Source organism: Carassius gibelio, chromosome B16, assembly GCF_023724105.1.
Source record: "Carassius gibelio isolate Cgi1373 ecotype wild population from Czech Republic chromosome B16, carGib1.2-hapl.c, whole genome shotgun sequence".
Lineage (NCBI taxonomy): Eukaryota > Metazoa > Chordata > Actinopteri > Cypriniformes > Cyprinidae > Carassius > Carassius gibelio.
Window position 1 is genome coordinate 18,018,218 of NC_068411.1, and position 15,243 is coordinate 18,033,460.

The following is a 15,243-nucleotide window of genomic DNA, read 5'->3' on the forward strand; positions in this document are numbered from 1 at the left end:
AAATAAAACTCAGCGTAGGCCTATGCCTCATACATTAGCATTGCATGGCTTTTTTTTGAGGCTCGCATCAGCAAAGCATTGCATCGTCCATAGACCGAAAATCAGCGGATGGCGGGCGGGTGCGGCTTTGAAAAACTTTGGCCCAGATGATGAGTTTTGTGACCGATCTCCTTAATAAACGGAGGTCTGAAATCTCTGCCCCTTAACCGATCAGAGCGCGCTGATACGGAGTTAACCCGCTATCTCCAAGAACAACCAATTGACTCTACGGCAGATCCACTAGCATGGTGGCGAGCCAATTAAACACGCTACCCCAACCCCCCCCCCCGACGGTTATGTTATGAACCGTCACATTTGACTCACGTCATAACCGTCATCACCAATTCTGAAACCGGCACACCCCTAGTTGTTACTGAAAAAGGTGAAGAAGTTACATGGCCTGCGGTGCGCTTTGCGGCATTCTGAAAAGTTGAGATGTTTTTAACTCGTGTTGTGGACGCGGCTGGAAAAAACAAGCTTGTCGCACCGTTTGCGCATCGCGACTGCATCGCTTCCATTATGAGCGCGCATACCGTGCGCCTACATTTGAAATAATGAACTTGAGCGCAAACGACGTGATATGTGAACGGCCCCTTATGCAAATGTAGGTTGAAATTACAGTAGGCCTATGGAAACACTATTTCAGAAGTTCCCACAAATATTTTGTACTTTTTATGTTGTTGTATCTGTCCATCCCATACTAGGCTTCAGTATTTTTTACTTGGCTAAGTTATATTTTGGGCTTTTTTGTCTTTATTACCATTGAAGAGGAGAGAGAGGCATGGAATCAGGTTGCCCAAAGCGATGGTGCACAATATTTAAGAGTGCACATGGTAATGGCCCCAAAGCCTGCAGTCATATTTTCTTCTAAAGAAAATCTGACATAGCCTGGATGTATGTTTTAAATCAGTATTTAGCTGAATGATAAATGCATGACCACCTAGGTCTAACAGTTTGATTCACAGTAAGAGAAACCAGTCTTTTCCTCCTTGAGATTTTACAACCTTGGGTGATGAACCAAAGATTTCAATAACCACGGGTGGTACTTCAAATCAAATCACACTTTTGTCACACATCGTGTACACATAAGTGTAACAATGGTGAAATTCTTGTGTGCAAGACTCTGTGCCATGGCAGTACAAGCAACAAGATGCGCATTTTACACAATACTGAATTGATAATTGTACACAATATACTATACACAGATTTCCCATTTGTAACCCGAATATACTCAAGAGACTTATAAACGTATCTGGAGTTCAGTAGTCTGATGGCCTGCGAGAAAAAGCTGTCTTGCTTTCTGCTGGTTTGGGTCCTGATGCTGTGGTACCGTCTGCCTGATGGTAGCAGTGAGAAGAGTTTGTGGCTCCGGTGGCAGAAGTCTCTGATCTTCCACGCTTTCCTCGCACATCTCTGGTTGTAGACGTCCTGGAGGGAGGGAAACTCACCTCCGATGATGTGTAGGCTGTCTGAACTGTTCTCTGTAGGGCTTTCTGGTTGAGAGCAGTATCGTTCTCATAGCAGGTGGTGATGGTAATTGTAATGGACTGCATTTATATAACACTTTCAACAGACCACATGGCCATCCAAAGCGCTTTACAATTTGCCTCACATTCACCCATTCACACACCGACTGCTGTGTCTGCCAGTCAAGGCGCCATCCAGCTCATCGGGAGCAGCTGGGGTTAGGTGTCTTGCTCAAGGACACCAAGGGGATTGAACCACCAACCTTCTGGTTTGTAGACAACCTACATGAACCACTGAGCCACTGCCGCCCCAGTCAGGATGCTCTCCACAGTGCAACTGTAGAACTATCTGAGGATTTTTGGGCTCAGACCAAAATCCTTATTTAGTCACCTGAGGAAGAAGAGGCGCTGGTGGGCATTCCTCTCAACTGACAGTGAGTTGTCCTGGTGAGGTCCTCAGTGATGTGAACGCAGAGGATCATTTAAGCTGCAGACTCACTCCACTGGAGATGGTGATGGGGGAGTGCTCATTGGTCCATCTCCTGAAATTCACCACCAGTTCCCCGTTATCTTGATGTTCAGAGAGAGGTTGTTATTGTGACACCAGTTAGTCAGGGTGTGCACCTCTTTTCTGTAGGCTGATTTATCATCATCTGTGATCAGGCCTACCAGCGTTGTGTCATCTGCAAATTAATCTATCAAGCTCTGCGTGGCTACACAGAAATGCTTGTACAGGGAGAACAGGAGAGGACTGAGAAAGCAGTCATGTAGAGCTCCATTGTTGAGGGTCAGCGGGGAGGAGATGTTGCTGCCAACTCTGAACAATTGCCATCTGCCTGTCAAGAAGTCCGGGATCCAGCTGCACAAATAACTGTTTAGACCCAGAGCCTCGAGTTTCCCCACAAGTTTAGAGGGCAATATGGAATTAAATGCTGAACTGTAGTCAACAAACAACATTCTCACTTATGTGATGTGAATGTCAAGATGGGAAAGGGCAGGGTGAAGGCAACTGCGTCATCTGTGGAGTGGTTCTTGCGGAAGGCAATACTGCAGTGGGTCAAGTGATGCTGGTAAAACTGAGCAGATATGATCTCTGAGAAGCTTGTTGGGTGTCTTTTGTATTGGTACAATAGTGGATATTTTGAAACATTGGGGTACATTAGGTAGGGAAAGGCATAGATTAAAAATGTTGTTGAAGACTCCAGCTAGTTGGTGCGCATGTTTTAAGGACTTGACCAGGAATGCCATGTGGCCCTCTGTCTTTGTGGATATTCATGCACTGGAGTGATCGGGTTGCCACTGCGTTCAAAGCAAGCATAGAAGGCTTTGAGCTCATCAGGCAGTGAGGAAGCGGTGTTTGTAGCAGGTTGTTTGCAATCCTTGTAGTCTGCGATGTTGTGGAGTTCTTGCCTCATGTCTCTGTAGTTGGAAGCTGGGCGAAAATCAGTGTTTATCCACAGTTTCTGATTCTGTAGGTTCTGATTGTTTTGGTCGGTACAATGTCTTTTATGCACTTCCTTATGAAGCACATGTGTCTGTGTAAACATTGATGTCGTCATAGGATACAGCATGGAACATATCACAATAAACGTAATCCAAAGAGTCCTGTAACATAGAATCTTATTGGTCTGACCAAAGCTGAATTGAAGTTGTTTCCTGTTTCTGCTTCTGCTTGTAAGCAGGCCTGAGCAGAATGGAAGAGTGATTTGACCACCCTGGATTTGCCTAGGGGTGGACAGGAGAGAGACTAATTCTGAAAGGGGGAGTAACAGTGGTCCAGAATCTGATCTCCACATGTGTTGCATGATATGTGCTGGACGAATTTTGGTGCAATCCTCCTATAATCAGCTTTGATGAAATCCCCGGTTACAATAAACACAGTGTCAGGGTGCACCGTCTCCTTTTTGCATAAATTCCCATACTGTTCCTTGAGTGCTGCATCTGTGTCAGCCCCAGGGGTGTTTTGTAAATAGCTGTAATGACCGCTATGCATTACCTCAGTAACCAAAGTGGCTACCACAGACACGTGAGCTATTATAGGTTTAGGAGGACAAAGTGATTGTATAGTGTGAAGCATTGGTCGGTCTGCATGGTGTCTTAATCGGACGAGGATGCCTGCTCTCTCTCTTCTCCTCCGGCTCCGTTTTTGACATTGTGGTCGGGCGGCCCAAACAAAGGGCTTCGCAGTGTTCTGTAAACAACAGGTCAGTAATGAGGAATTTAAAGTCTGGTTTGCGGTGAGTAATTGTACAACCAATATCCAGAAATGTTGTCTGTTGTAAACAATTAGGGCGACAAGATCCATAACAAGAAACATCCAAATTGCATACAAAACAAACAAATCACTGCTAGTTTGGGTCAGAACTTGCAACATGGTGATCATGCTTGACGCCATCTTGGCTCATTATCCTGGCCACTTTGTTGTTACTAACTGACCTGTTAAACCTGAAGCATTCTTTTCATAGTTTATAGTAAGGCTTGTTTGCTTGCAATGTAAAATTGCTTAAAGCTGAATTCCACATAAGATTTTGACTCTCAGAAACTTCTGATTCTGGATTTGGGCTAAGTTGTTATCCCATTACTTGTTCCCTGAAAAAGAACTTTGGTCTGAAAATGCATAATTTGCATAATCTTCATTTGTTAGACACAAAATGGATTGAGTAGCAACAAAATGTTATGTGGTGTTATATCTTTGTGGTGCCTGGCTGTGCTGCTTCATTCTTCTTTAGTTATCTGGAATCCCCATACTCTGTCTGGCATTGTTTGCTACTGCAAGCATTCTGTGTACCCCAACAAGCACTGCTCTTTCCTACTGGAGCACTGGAAAAACACTATATGATATAGTTTACTTTTGTTGTTCTTGGTATTATTCATAATGTTGGTAAGTGGTAACAGCTACCACTGGTCCTCATGTGATCTCAACATGAGGGAGCAACCCCTTTTAAATATTGTCAGAGTATTATTTATTTTTCATGAGGAAATCTCAGTTTGTCCAACTCTCAAATAAGAGACAGTTCAGTTTTGTGAGAATAAAGCAAAATATAAGTTTTTTCCCACATTAATAATCATTACTTTTCCTAAACATAAGACAAATTGTAAAAGCTGCCTAAAATCTTAAATTGCTTAGTTAATGCTTCAATTACCTTCAGATCACATGATTTCAGTACTGCTGTTTTGGCATAATGGTGTTGCAGTACTACTACGTAGTTTTAGTTGTGAGTAATATGCACATGTCTTATTTTTTTTTTGGGGGGGGGGGGGGGGGGGGTTGAACATTGGGATCTTTTTGCTAAATTATATTAGTTCATGAAAACAGTGATTTTGTTAGAGATTATGGTTTGTATGCTTATGTTTCAATGGATTTTCTTTTTCTTTATGCAGGTCTTTGGTCAAGTCAGCTATAATGTTCCCAATAATATGTAGTGGATAAGTGTGGTGAGCATTTCATTTTCTCTTACTGCATATTTTTTACTTATAAACGTGAGTGTGTTTTTGGTAATAACATGGATTCTTGTCTTTCAGAGTTAGTAGAATTAGCCCTTAAATCTCTTAACACCAGGATGGCTCAAACATGGAATTCTCTTCATCAAGCACAGATTCTATCTAACCAGAGCCCGGAAAATTCTATTGGAACTATGGACTCTAATGGAATGCCAGTGGAATCTGACGAAAGCTTTGCTCATGAAATAGAAGAGTTAATTGAGAAGGAGAACTTTTCAAGCATGATGGATTTGCAAGACATTGATGAATCAGACATAAAAGACTTGGAGTCTGGTTCTTTGCAGCTCACATGCTATGAATCATCTTGGCAAGATGTAATGAGTTCCAATGACCTTGAACAAGATAAGCCAGGGGATAAAGGAGAAAATAATGGTAACATTTTACCCTCTCCCTTGCCTAACTCAGTAGACGTTGAATCCATACTGGAAGCACATTCTGACAAAGCAATATTAGAACCTGATTTTGAGACAAATGCTAGTCTCATAGAATATTCAGATATTAGCAGCTGCTCTGACACAGATGGAAATTTTGATTTCAATATGAGTTCATCCATTGATGTTAACATGGATAGCAACCAGGCTGGTCAGTCTTCAGAGGAAGGAGACCTGAATTCAAGTATGCACTTATCTTCTGCTGAAGTCTGCCATAGTATTGTTGAAGCAGGTATGAGTGAAATAAATCAAAAGCGGGACACTGTACCTCCAGTGACCACAGGTGAAAGCAATGAAAGTGTAAACCATGCTGGCGATGACTGTAGTGATGGGTCACTTCTTACAAATGCTGAGGTTCCATGTACAGAAGAACAAGGTTTGGACAATATGAATGGTGCAGTGCCTTTGTCAAAAGATGGGCAAATTGAGGAAAGGGAAATTACTGATTTGGAATATTTTTTGGATCACTGCAAAGAGCTTGGTACCTCTCAGGATGGTTCCAACTGTGCCTCAAATCATGCAAATATTGATAGTTCATTGACTTCTAATGGGGATGAAAACATTTGCACAACCATAGATTCACTAAGTGTTTGCCAATTGGAAAGGACCGCCCCAGATACTGAAAACACATTATCAAAACATGAATTTGAAAAGACATTTGTAATTTCTGGTGTTGGAAAAGGTCCACTTGGTGATTACCAGTTAGATGTAATGAACCCAAATCCTGAAAATAAATCCTCAAAGCCCAACTTTCAAGAAACAATTCAGATATCTGGCATTGGAAAAGATTCTCTTGATTGCTGTCAATCGGAAAGCAATCAACCAGGTCCTGAAAGCAAATCCTCAGAACCTGACTTTCAAGAGACAATTGGGGTATCTGGAAATGGAAAAAAATCTCTTGATGGCTGTCAATTGGAAAGCAAAGGACCCAGTCCTGAAAGCACATCCTCAAAACCTGTCCATGGAAATTCTTCTCAGCTAGAAGGACAGAAATTCTTTGCATCTAAAGATGAACAAGTTGAGCGGAGTAGTTTCGGGTTCCTTGAGTCTTGTTTTGGTTTAAGAAGTACAGCACAGAACACTGAGGAACTGAAACACCCGGAACCTGCACATATAAACAAAGTCAATGAGTGCAGTCTGTTAAATCACAATGCAGTTGAATCTGAAAAGAAGATGGATGAGGGAACTTGTGTATCAAAAGATCCACCAGTACTCGGTACAGTGTCCAAGACCTTGCTAGATCCTGAACTGCAAAAATGTCAGACTGGCAATGGTACCGTTATAAACAAAGAATCTTTATCATATTTAAAAACCCAAAAGAGAAAACTGCAGCCTGTTGTTCTCCTTAAGACAACTGAGAAAATAACTTGTAATGGAAAAGAATACCATTGCTTTGAGTGCCAAGAGTCAACACAAAGTGTTGATGAACTAATTGAGCACTACCACTGCATGCATTCTCTCCATAAGTCTAGGTATTGCCTCTCTTGTGAAGGTTACTTCACTGGTGGTAAATTGGCTTTACAACATCTCTGTGGAGAAGTGGAATTTAATGACAAGAAAAAATCATCGTCCTCGTATACCAAAGTGCTTACTGAGGAAAAAGCAAAGTTCATATGTAGGTATTGTAGCAAGTCCTTTGTTCGACAAGCTTACCATAAAGATCATGAGCTGAAGCACAGAGTTGTCACACATCATAGATGTGACTGTTGTGGATTATACTTTCCTAATGCTCACAAATGTCAAAGTCACAAGCATAAAGCAACATGCACACCTTTGATACTAGACCCTTTTTTACAGACTGCAGATAACCCAGAATCAATCCAGGAAAAGAGTAACATACCAGATGTGGTTGAATCAGTTGGCTCCAATGTAGAACTTCGTAATTGCTTTGTGAAACTAATGGATGTGTGCAAGACAAGCCAACCACCTGAACAAATGCATTGTCAAGTTTGTGGCAAGACTTTCAGGCTCAGAGCACAATTAAATGCACACCTTAGATCACACTCGGATGAGAAGCCCTTCAAGTGTGACAACTGTGAAAAAGCATTCAAATATACCTGGAATCTTAACAAACATAAAAGAGAGCAGTGTTCACAAAAGATTGTCCCACATGAAAAAGTTCCAGATAACAACTTCCCACCAAAGTTTAAATGTCCTATCTGTTTTCGGATTTTCAAGTACTCCTACAATCGGACACGTCATTTGCGTCAACAGTGTCTCGAAGAATATATGAAAAAAGGCAAAGGAAGGATTGGTGACCGGTATCAATGCCCTTTGTGTAAAGATATGTTTACTGTGGCCGGCAACCGCAATAGACACATTAAGCAAACTTGCATTAAGCTTAAACTCTACAGATCCAAAGGAAAGATAAAAAACAGAAAAGAGTTAGAGGAACTTGACAGTCCCAAAAAAGAGGACAAAGAGTCACTATTGACTATGTCCATACAAAAAGCCTCACAGTACAAATGCACTTACTGTCCAACTGAGTATTCTAGCAAGTCTGGTTACTACAGCCATCTAGCAAAGCATAAATTGCTTGGACATGACAAAAAGACAGTCAAACACAAACTTGGTAATGCTATTAATTTGAAAAACTCAAGCTCTGCTGTGGAAAGACCAACTAACCAAAAAAGTGCTGACAAAGATGCAAGACTTCCTTTTCCCTGTCGCTTCTGTGGAAGAGACTTTGCTTCACCTGACTCATTAAAAAAGCACTTACGACTTCATAAAGGAAACAAACCTTTTCGCTGTTTAGACTGTGGTAAAAATTTTGCCAGGCATGGACACCTAATGGCTCACAAAAATGTGCACAGGCGGAATATACAGTGTTCTGTCTGCTGGGAAGTTCTGCCGTCTATTGGAGATTTGTTAAAACACAGACAGTCCCATCCAAAAAAAGGCATACTTAAATGCCCTGATTGCCCTATGCAGTTCCAATTTCCAGTATTTCTGCTTCGACATGTGGCTGTGCACGAGAGGAGACGCAAACTTATGGAACTTCTCCCTCCAAAGGATCAAGCTACACCTCAAAAGGTAGAAGAAATTTACAAAGAGGAGTTCAAATGTGCTCTCTGTCAGGAAGCCTTCGTTGACTCAAAAGCACTTAGCGAGCATTGTTTAACTCATATGCCTGGACCTACTGCATCCAAATGTCAGTTCTGCAAAAGCCATTTCTCAAGTCGTGCTGGACTTATTCGTCACATCCGCCTTCACACTGGTGAAAAGCCTTTTCCCTGTCCAATTTGTGGCAGGCACTTCCATAGAAAGGAAGTTCTTAAAATGCATCAGGAAAAATGCACAGTGGAGCAACCACCTCAAATGTCAAGTCCCAAACAAATACAGGCAGAACCTAGTGTAGACACTTCTTCAAAAAAGACCAGCAACGTCTATAATTGCTCATACTGCCCACATTCATTTCGTTTTCCAAACAATTTAAAACTCCATGAGAGAGCCCACTTGGCCAAGACAGTTTTCCCTTGTACAAAGTGTGGGAAGTTTTACAGGAAAAGGAAATTTAAAGATCATGTTGAACTCTGCAATGGAGACAAGATAAAACCTGCTTGCAGAAAATGTGGGAGAATTTTTACTAGAAAAAACTACAGAAATGGTCACGAAAAGCAGTGCCAGGGCAAGCAGAACAAAGCTGAAAGCGAAACGGGAAAAGAAACAAATGAGAAGGGCAAATTTAAGCAGCAATGTCCACAGTGCTTTAAATGTTTCAGATCTAGCAGTTTCCTCCAGAGACACATATCTCTTCATTCAAAGGAAATTCCATATGCATGCATGCATTGTGGACAGAAATTTGACAGTGAGGATCGACACTTGCAACATGAAGCTTTTTGTGATGGTGTGCTCAAGGAACGTAGATTGGAGAGTTTAAGAGGATCTGAAAAAATTAAATCATTGTTTGTTGAAGAAAAAAATCATAAAGAGGTCACTGTGGTTCCTGGAGAAAATGGCGAGTCATTTAAGTGCAAATTTTGCACTAAATCATTCTTGAGGGCCAGATACCTAAGACGCCACATTCTTACTCACACAGAGGTCAAGCCATACCGGTGTAAGACTTGTGAAAGTTGTTTCTCTCGCTATGATCATTTAAAACTGCACCAAGCCCGCTGCAGAGGAAAGCGACAACTTGAGGTACGAGTTGAAAAGATGAGTCTTAACAGCGTGAGCACAAGTCCCCAAAGCCAAACCCAGGAAGATGGTGACGCATTGCAATGCAAAGTTTGCTCAAAGCAGTTGTCCACCTCGAGTGATCTGAAGCGTCATATGGCCATGCTCCACATTACTGATAAACCTTTTCCCTGCAAAAGATGTGGCAAAACTTACAGTTCTAAAAAGAGCTTGAGTAGGCACAACCTTACAATCAGATGCAAAAAGATTTCAAAGGAAAGTGTGCCATCTGCCAAGAATAGTGTACAAACCCAACCATGCAGAGAAACATCCAAACTTCTGCAACGTATACAGGTGCACTATATGAATAAATTTAAATACCAATGTGAGTATTGCCCTCGACGCTTTAAACAATCAGGACAACTGAAGGTACACATACGTCTTCATACTGGAGAAAAACCATATGGCTGCGCCAACTGTGGAGAGCATTTCATCAGAACAGACTATTTGAAACGACATTTAGCTAAATGCAGTGGAAAGGGAGAAAAAGAAAAAATTCTTTGTGACAAGTGTGGTGACCTGTTTACCCGCGACGCACTTTCTGTACATCAGAAGACATGTGTCATTAGCTCAAAATCATCTGGATCACCTCAACAGACAAATGATAAAGACAAGAGCCCCACCAAGATAAAAGGTTTTTCCTGTGCTAACTGTAGTGATCGGTTTTTACTGTTCTCACAGCTCCAGCAGCATTTTTTAGCAAAGCATAGATCTGATCAGTCAAAAAATAATGATCAGCAGCAATTGGTATCAAGTCACATGCAAGTCATAAAGCAAGAACAGGTTGATGAGGGGTATGGGCAGAACCAAGAAAGCAGCAGTCAGATAAATGCACGGGAGCGACGTGCATGTTCAAACACCGACCTTCTCAAGCCTCTTAAATGCCCACAGTGCAACATGCGGTTTTCCAGGAGCACTGGCCTGGGTATGCATATGCGCATACATAAGGGAGTTTACCCACTTTCATGCACAAAATGTCATGTTGGGTTTTGGACCAGAAAGACAATGGAGAAACACAGGAGAAAATGTACAGGTCACACACTTATCTCAAATAATGGATCGGCGATGGAAAGTGCAGGTGATTTTAACGAGACTGTTCTAGTATTTAACAAGGGTTCTAATACAACAGGAACTGGTGTACTACAGACTAAATTCTCATGTAAAGATCAAGACCAGGAAAATGATGCAGAGAAAGGAGATGTGTCTATTCATAAGTATCAGTGTTCTGAGTGTGATCAGAGTTTTACCGATGGACTGAGACTCATAAGTCATTTGGAGGAACATGGACGTGAGGATCAAGAGCGCAGATCAGACATCCACAGATGCCATGTGTGCAATAAAGTCTTTGCTCAAGCTGGTATATTGCAAAGGCATATGAAATTGCAACATAATGAAAAGATGAATAATACTTGTGAAATTTGTTTCAAGAGATTTCGTTTTCCATCTGACCTGGACATTCATAGATCTCGTCATGACCCCAGTCGTCCCTTTCCCTGTAACAGTTGTAAGATGCGGTTTTTGACCGCTAAAGCCCTGACCATTCACCATAGGATGGCTCATTTGCATGCACAACCACCCAACTCAAAAGAATCTAGTGTGAAAGCAAGAACTGAGCAGCCTGAAATATATAGGTGTGAACCATGTGACAAAACCTATACATTAAAAAAGTCATACATGAAGCACTGCAAAATAAAACACAAAGAGGATTTTATCAAAACCCTCGCTGATAACGAATTGAAAAAATCTTCCAGCAATGCTAGTCAGGAATCAGATGAGGAAGACTCCAGAAATTTTGAAGACGAAGATGACAGCGACAATGACTCTGATTCAGCACCATACTTTCCTTGTCATGTTTGTGGTAAAACATTCTTAACATCCGAAAGTCTTGAGGATCATCAAAGATGTCATCTTGGCGAAAAACCCTTTGAATGTGAAGAATGTGGGAAGTGCTTTTTTCAGCTTGGAAACTTGCAACAACATCAGCGGTGCCACAAGTCAGAGTTTCAGTGTCAAATGTGTGGTAAAGGTTTTGTCTCACTCTTCAGCCTGCGCAAACACAAGCAAACGCATATCAGAAAGAGTCCTCACCGCTGTACCAAGTGTCACCTGAGCTTTACACGCTCAACAGAACTAGCGGAGCACATGGTTACCCACCGTGATGAAAACTTTCCATGTGACCTATGTGATGAAACCTTTTCCTGCAAAACAAGTCGGGCTGAGCATCGCAAGATGCACACAGAGCAAGAAGAAGAGCTTCCACCATTGATTCCTCCCACGCCACCTCAAACAATGCAAGTGACTCCTGCCATCACAAGTAATGTTGAGCAGTACAAGTATCGCTGTGGAATTTGTCAAGTAAGATTTCCAGATCCAGAACAGCTCTCAGAACATGGCTGCAATCCAGCAAAAGAGCGGCCATACTCATGTCCTGAATGCAACAAGCATTTTTTACATGGTTCACACCTGAAAAAGCATCAGCTCAGCCATCAGTTGACGGGACCACGCTCTTACCAGTGTAATCATTGCAGCATGAGCTTCACCCACCACCACCTTTTTCTCACTCATTTACGAAGCCATGGGAATGAAAAGGCTTCCAAGAACACTAACTTTCCTACCAGTGAAAAGATGATCCGTGTGGAACCTGTGAAGCGTGACAAGATTTACCAGTGCCCCATATGTCCAGAGAGTTTTTATCAAGCTTTGGACCTTGCGAATCACCTATCTGTTCATTCTCACATGTGCAGTGTATGTAATATGACTTTTCCCACTAAGAAAGACCTTGATGAACATGAAAAATGCCATCTGACTGCTGCTACTCAGTATGAATGCACGGAATGTGGAGACAGCTTTCTTGGAAGTGATGCTTTTCGCAAACACCACTGTAGTAATAGAAATATGACCTTTTCAAAAAAGCACCATTCAGAGCCATCTGGCTCTTCCTCCAAGAAGCAGAGTTCAGGCAGTCATTTTCAAGCGGGTGATGAAGAAGAGGAAGAGGTTGATGTTGGAGAAGACTTCATTATTTGTCCTATCTGTAAAAGACGGTTCTCCTCCAATAGCAGTTTAATGGAGCATCATAAAAAGCATCATGAGGAGCCGCGTCCTTTCAAGTGCTTGGTTTGTAACAAAGGCTTTACAAAGAAACGTTATCTTACACAGCACCAGCAGATACACAGTGAACGCCCTTACCAGTGTGAAGTATGCTCAGAATCCTTTAAAACAGAGACGGCTCTTGTATCGCATCGTAAAATTCATGATGCAAAAAGGCAACACCAGTGCCCAATATGTAGCAGATCCTACCTTACAGCAAATGATCTTGCAAAACATAAAAGGAAACATGCTGAATATCAAAGCCTGAGTGAGGACAACCAAGAATACCGATGCGATATGTGTTATAAATCCTTTACCATGTTTGCTCATTTGCAAAAGCATCAAGAAACCCATGTGGGACAAGTGGTCTATGAATGCACAGAGTGTGACAAAGCCTTTGCTTTTCTAAATCTTTTGGAGGAACATCAGAGGACTCATGGTGCTGCTTCTACAGAATCTCTTTAGTCCCAGTCACCAACCCATTTTTCCTATTACTGATGACTCTATTTCCTGCAATGCAGGTTGTTTAAAATCATTCAGTTTTCTGAACGTTATTTGTTAAGATTGACTGTACATACAATTCAGTGTTGTTTTTACATAGGCCTAAATGCTTTTATCCACTTTGAAATATGATGTTGGTGTTTTACCCTAGTTCAGAATTGGTCTGTTAATGTTCATACAATCTACTCCGTTCTACAGTTCTGTGAACTGCTCACTAATTTTTCTTTGTACAATAATCAGGCTGATGTAAATTACATTTATGTAATCTAGATGATGTATGGAACTATAGGCATGAATGCAGTTGTTAATGTTCCACAGTACAGTTCACAAGGATGTATAGTAATTCCTGCGTCATTCCTCCATTTGCTCCAATTCCTGCGTCATATCCTTATGACAGTTAGAGGAAATCTGTAGATGAATGTTAATGTTTCATCGTAATGCCCAGCCATGTTGTTATTTTTCTTTTCTTTTCTTTTTTTTGTCTGTAAACATTTAAGGTCAAGTTAAGGGGTCATTACACAGGATGTGAATGCTATTACATCAAAATTCAGATTTACCTTTTTCTTAAGGAGTCTAACTTGAATGACTTCCATCAAAAAAAAAAAAAAACAAGCTTGACAATTCTGTATCCACTCTGTATGTTTTAATCTACATTAGTGCTGACATATATGCCTATAAAACCTGTTTAGTTTGACTTTTATATGGCAATGTTGAATTCCCTCAACTAGTAAAAACATTTAAAACTGTTTTGTTGTTTGAGCAGTTTTTTTCACTTATGGAATGATTTGAGGTAATGGGTCACAACGAACCATATTTTATATCCAGTTGAATATGGCTTCACTAATGAAGTAAACAGTCAGTAACTTGGTGTGAATCTTATTAAAAGTATAAGCTATTGTTATACAGGATTGTTCTCATACTGGCAATTAGATTTTGGAATAATGATTGAAGACCAACCTCCCTGTCAAGTATGTATGTGATAAAATGCCATTTCATAGTGGCTGAAACCCATATAAAATGGTAGTCCCAAAGGGGGTTCACCACTTACAAATGGTGAGGGCAAAAATACCTAATCAAAAACATATATTAGTCATGTTAAAGTTAAAATTTTGTTTTGAGTTTTGTTTCATATATATCACACACGCACACACACACACACACATATATATATATATATATATTATGTGTGTGTGTGTGAATTTTTATTATTTTCATGCTGCTTTAATACGAGTTATTATGATTATGGAGACATTGGATTAGGAATTTCAGCATGTTTTGGTTAAATACAGCCCCTAATTTGGTTTTAGATTTATCTTGTGAATCTATAGCAGCTATATCTACAGGTCAGTATTTGATTCAAAATTCAGAGTGTGTGAATTTGGCCTTGATATTACAGTATACATTAAAAGTAAAACATGTCACCAGTTACTTTAGTTTTGCCTTTTTTGTTGTTGTTTGTTTTACTGGATTGATTTAAGAAAACTTTACATATGGTTCTTCCAATAAACATCTTCTGAATTCTCAACTGACCAGATATAGCTTGAGTTGACACTTTGTCACAAATTAATAATATAAAGGAAGCTCCAACACAAAGGTACTAAATCATGTTTGGTTGACCTCTACAAAATAAAATGATAGATAATTCTAGATATTTGCTAAATCATCTTTCACTGTTTTCTAGTAAACCATATAGCTAATAAAGAAATGTTTATTGAACCAGCACACAATCATCAGTAGTTATTATGGTGTAATCAAATATAATCTGGTTGCTCTGTTTTACAACTAAGTAGCTGGCTTCTTGGTTTAAAGTAGTAGTTCATCTCTGCTGAACAGCAGCTTCCATTTTCTTTAATTAAAATATCACCTAAATATATGGAACAATGTAAATTGAATCAAAAATGTCCAAACATTGATTATAATTGCTGACATTTAATGAAAGGACTAACATCCATATTTTTTAGACCTATAGCTATTCTGTATTTTTAGTGTTTCTCAAATAATCCATGATGGATTAAACCTACCAGTAATATTTGTATGTA

The 15,243-nt window shown here is 40.4% G+C and overlaps 1 protein-coding gene across 5 annotated transcripts in view; it reads left to right on the forward strand.

Annotated features, from left to right (window-relative positions):
- The window catches only part of znf1035 (zinc finger protein 1035), a 34,499-nt gene extending 20,549 nt beyond the window's left edge, over positions 1-13,950 (forward strand). For 3 of the 5 annotated variants that reach the window (XM_052577968.1, XM_052577969.1, XM_052577970.1), the window contains 2 exons: positions 4,887-4,940; positions 5,028-13,950. In XM_052577968.1, the coding sequence (XP_052433928.1) occupies positions 5,066-13,168 (8,103 nt within the window). In that variant the 5' untranslated portion in view covers positions 4,887-4,940; positions 5,028-5,065 and the 3' untranslated portion in view covers positions 13,169-13,950. Of the gene's footprint in view, positions 1-4,886 lie in introns of all 5 variants that reach the window. The other 2 variants (XM_052577966.1, XM_052577967.1) reach the window with 1 other exon arrangement.
- Positions 13,951-15,243: the final 1,293 nt, after the last annotated feature.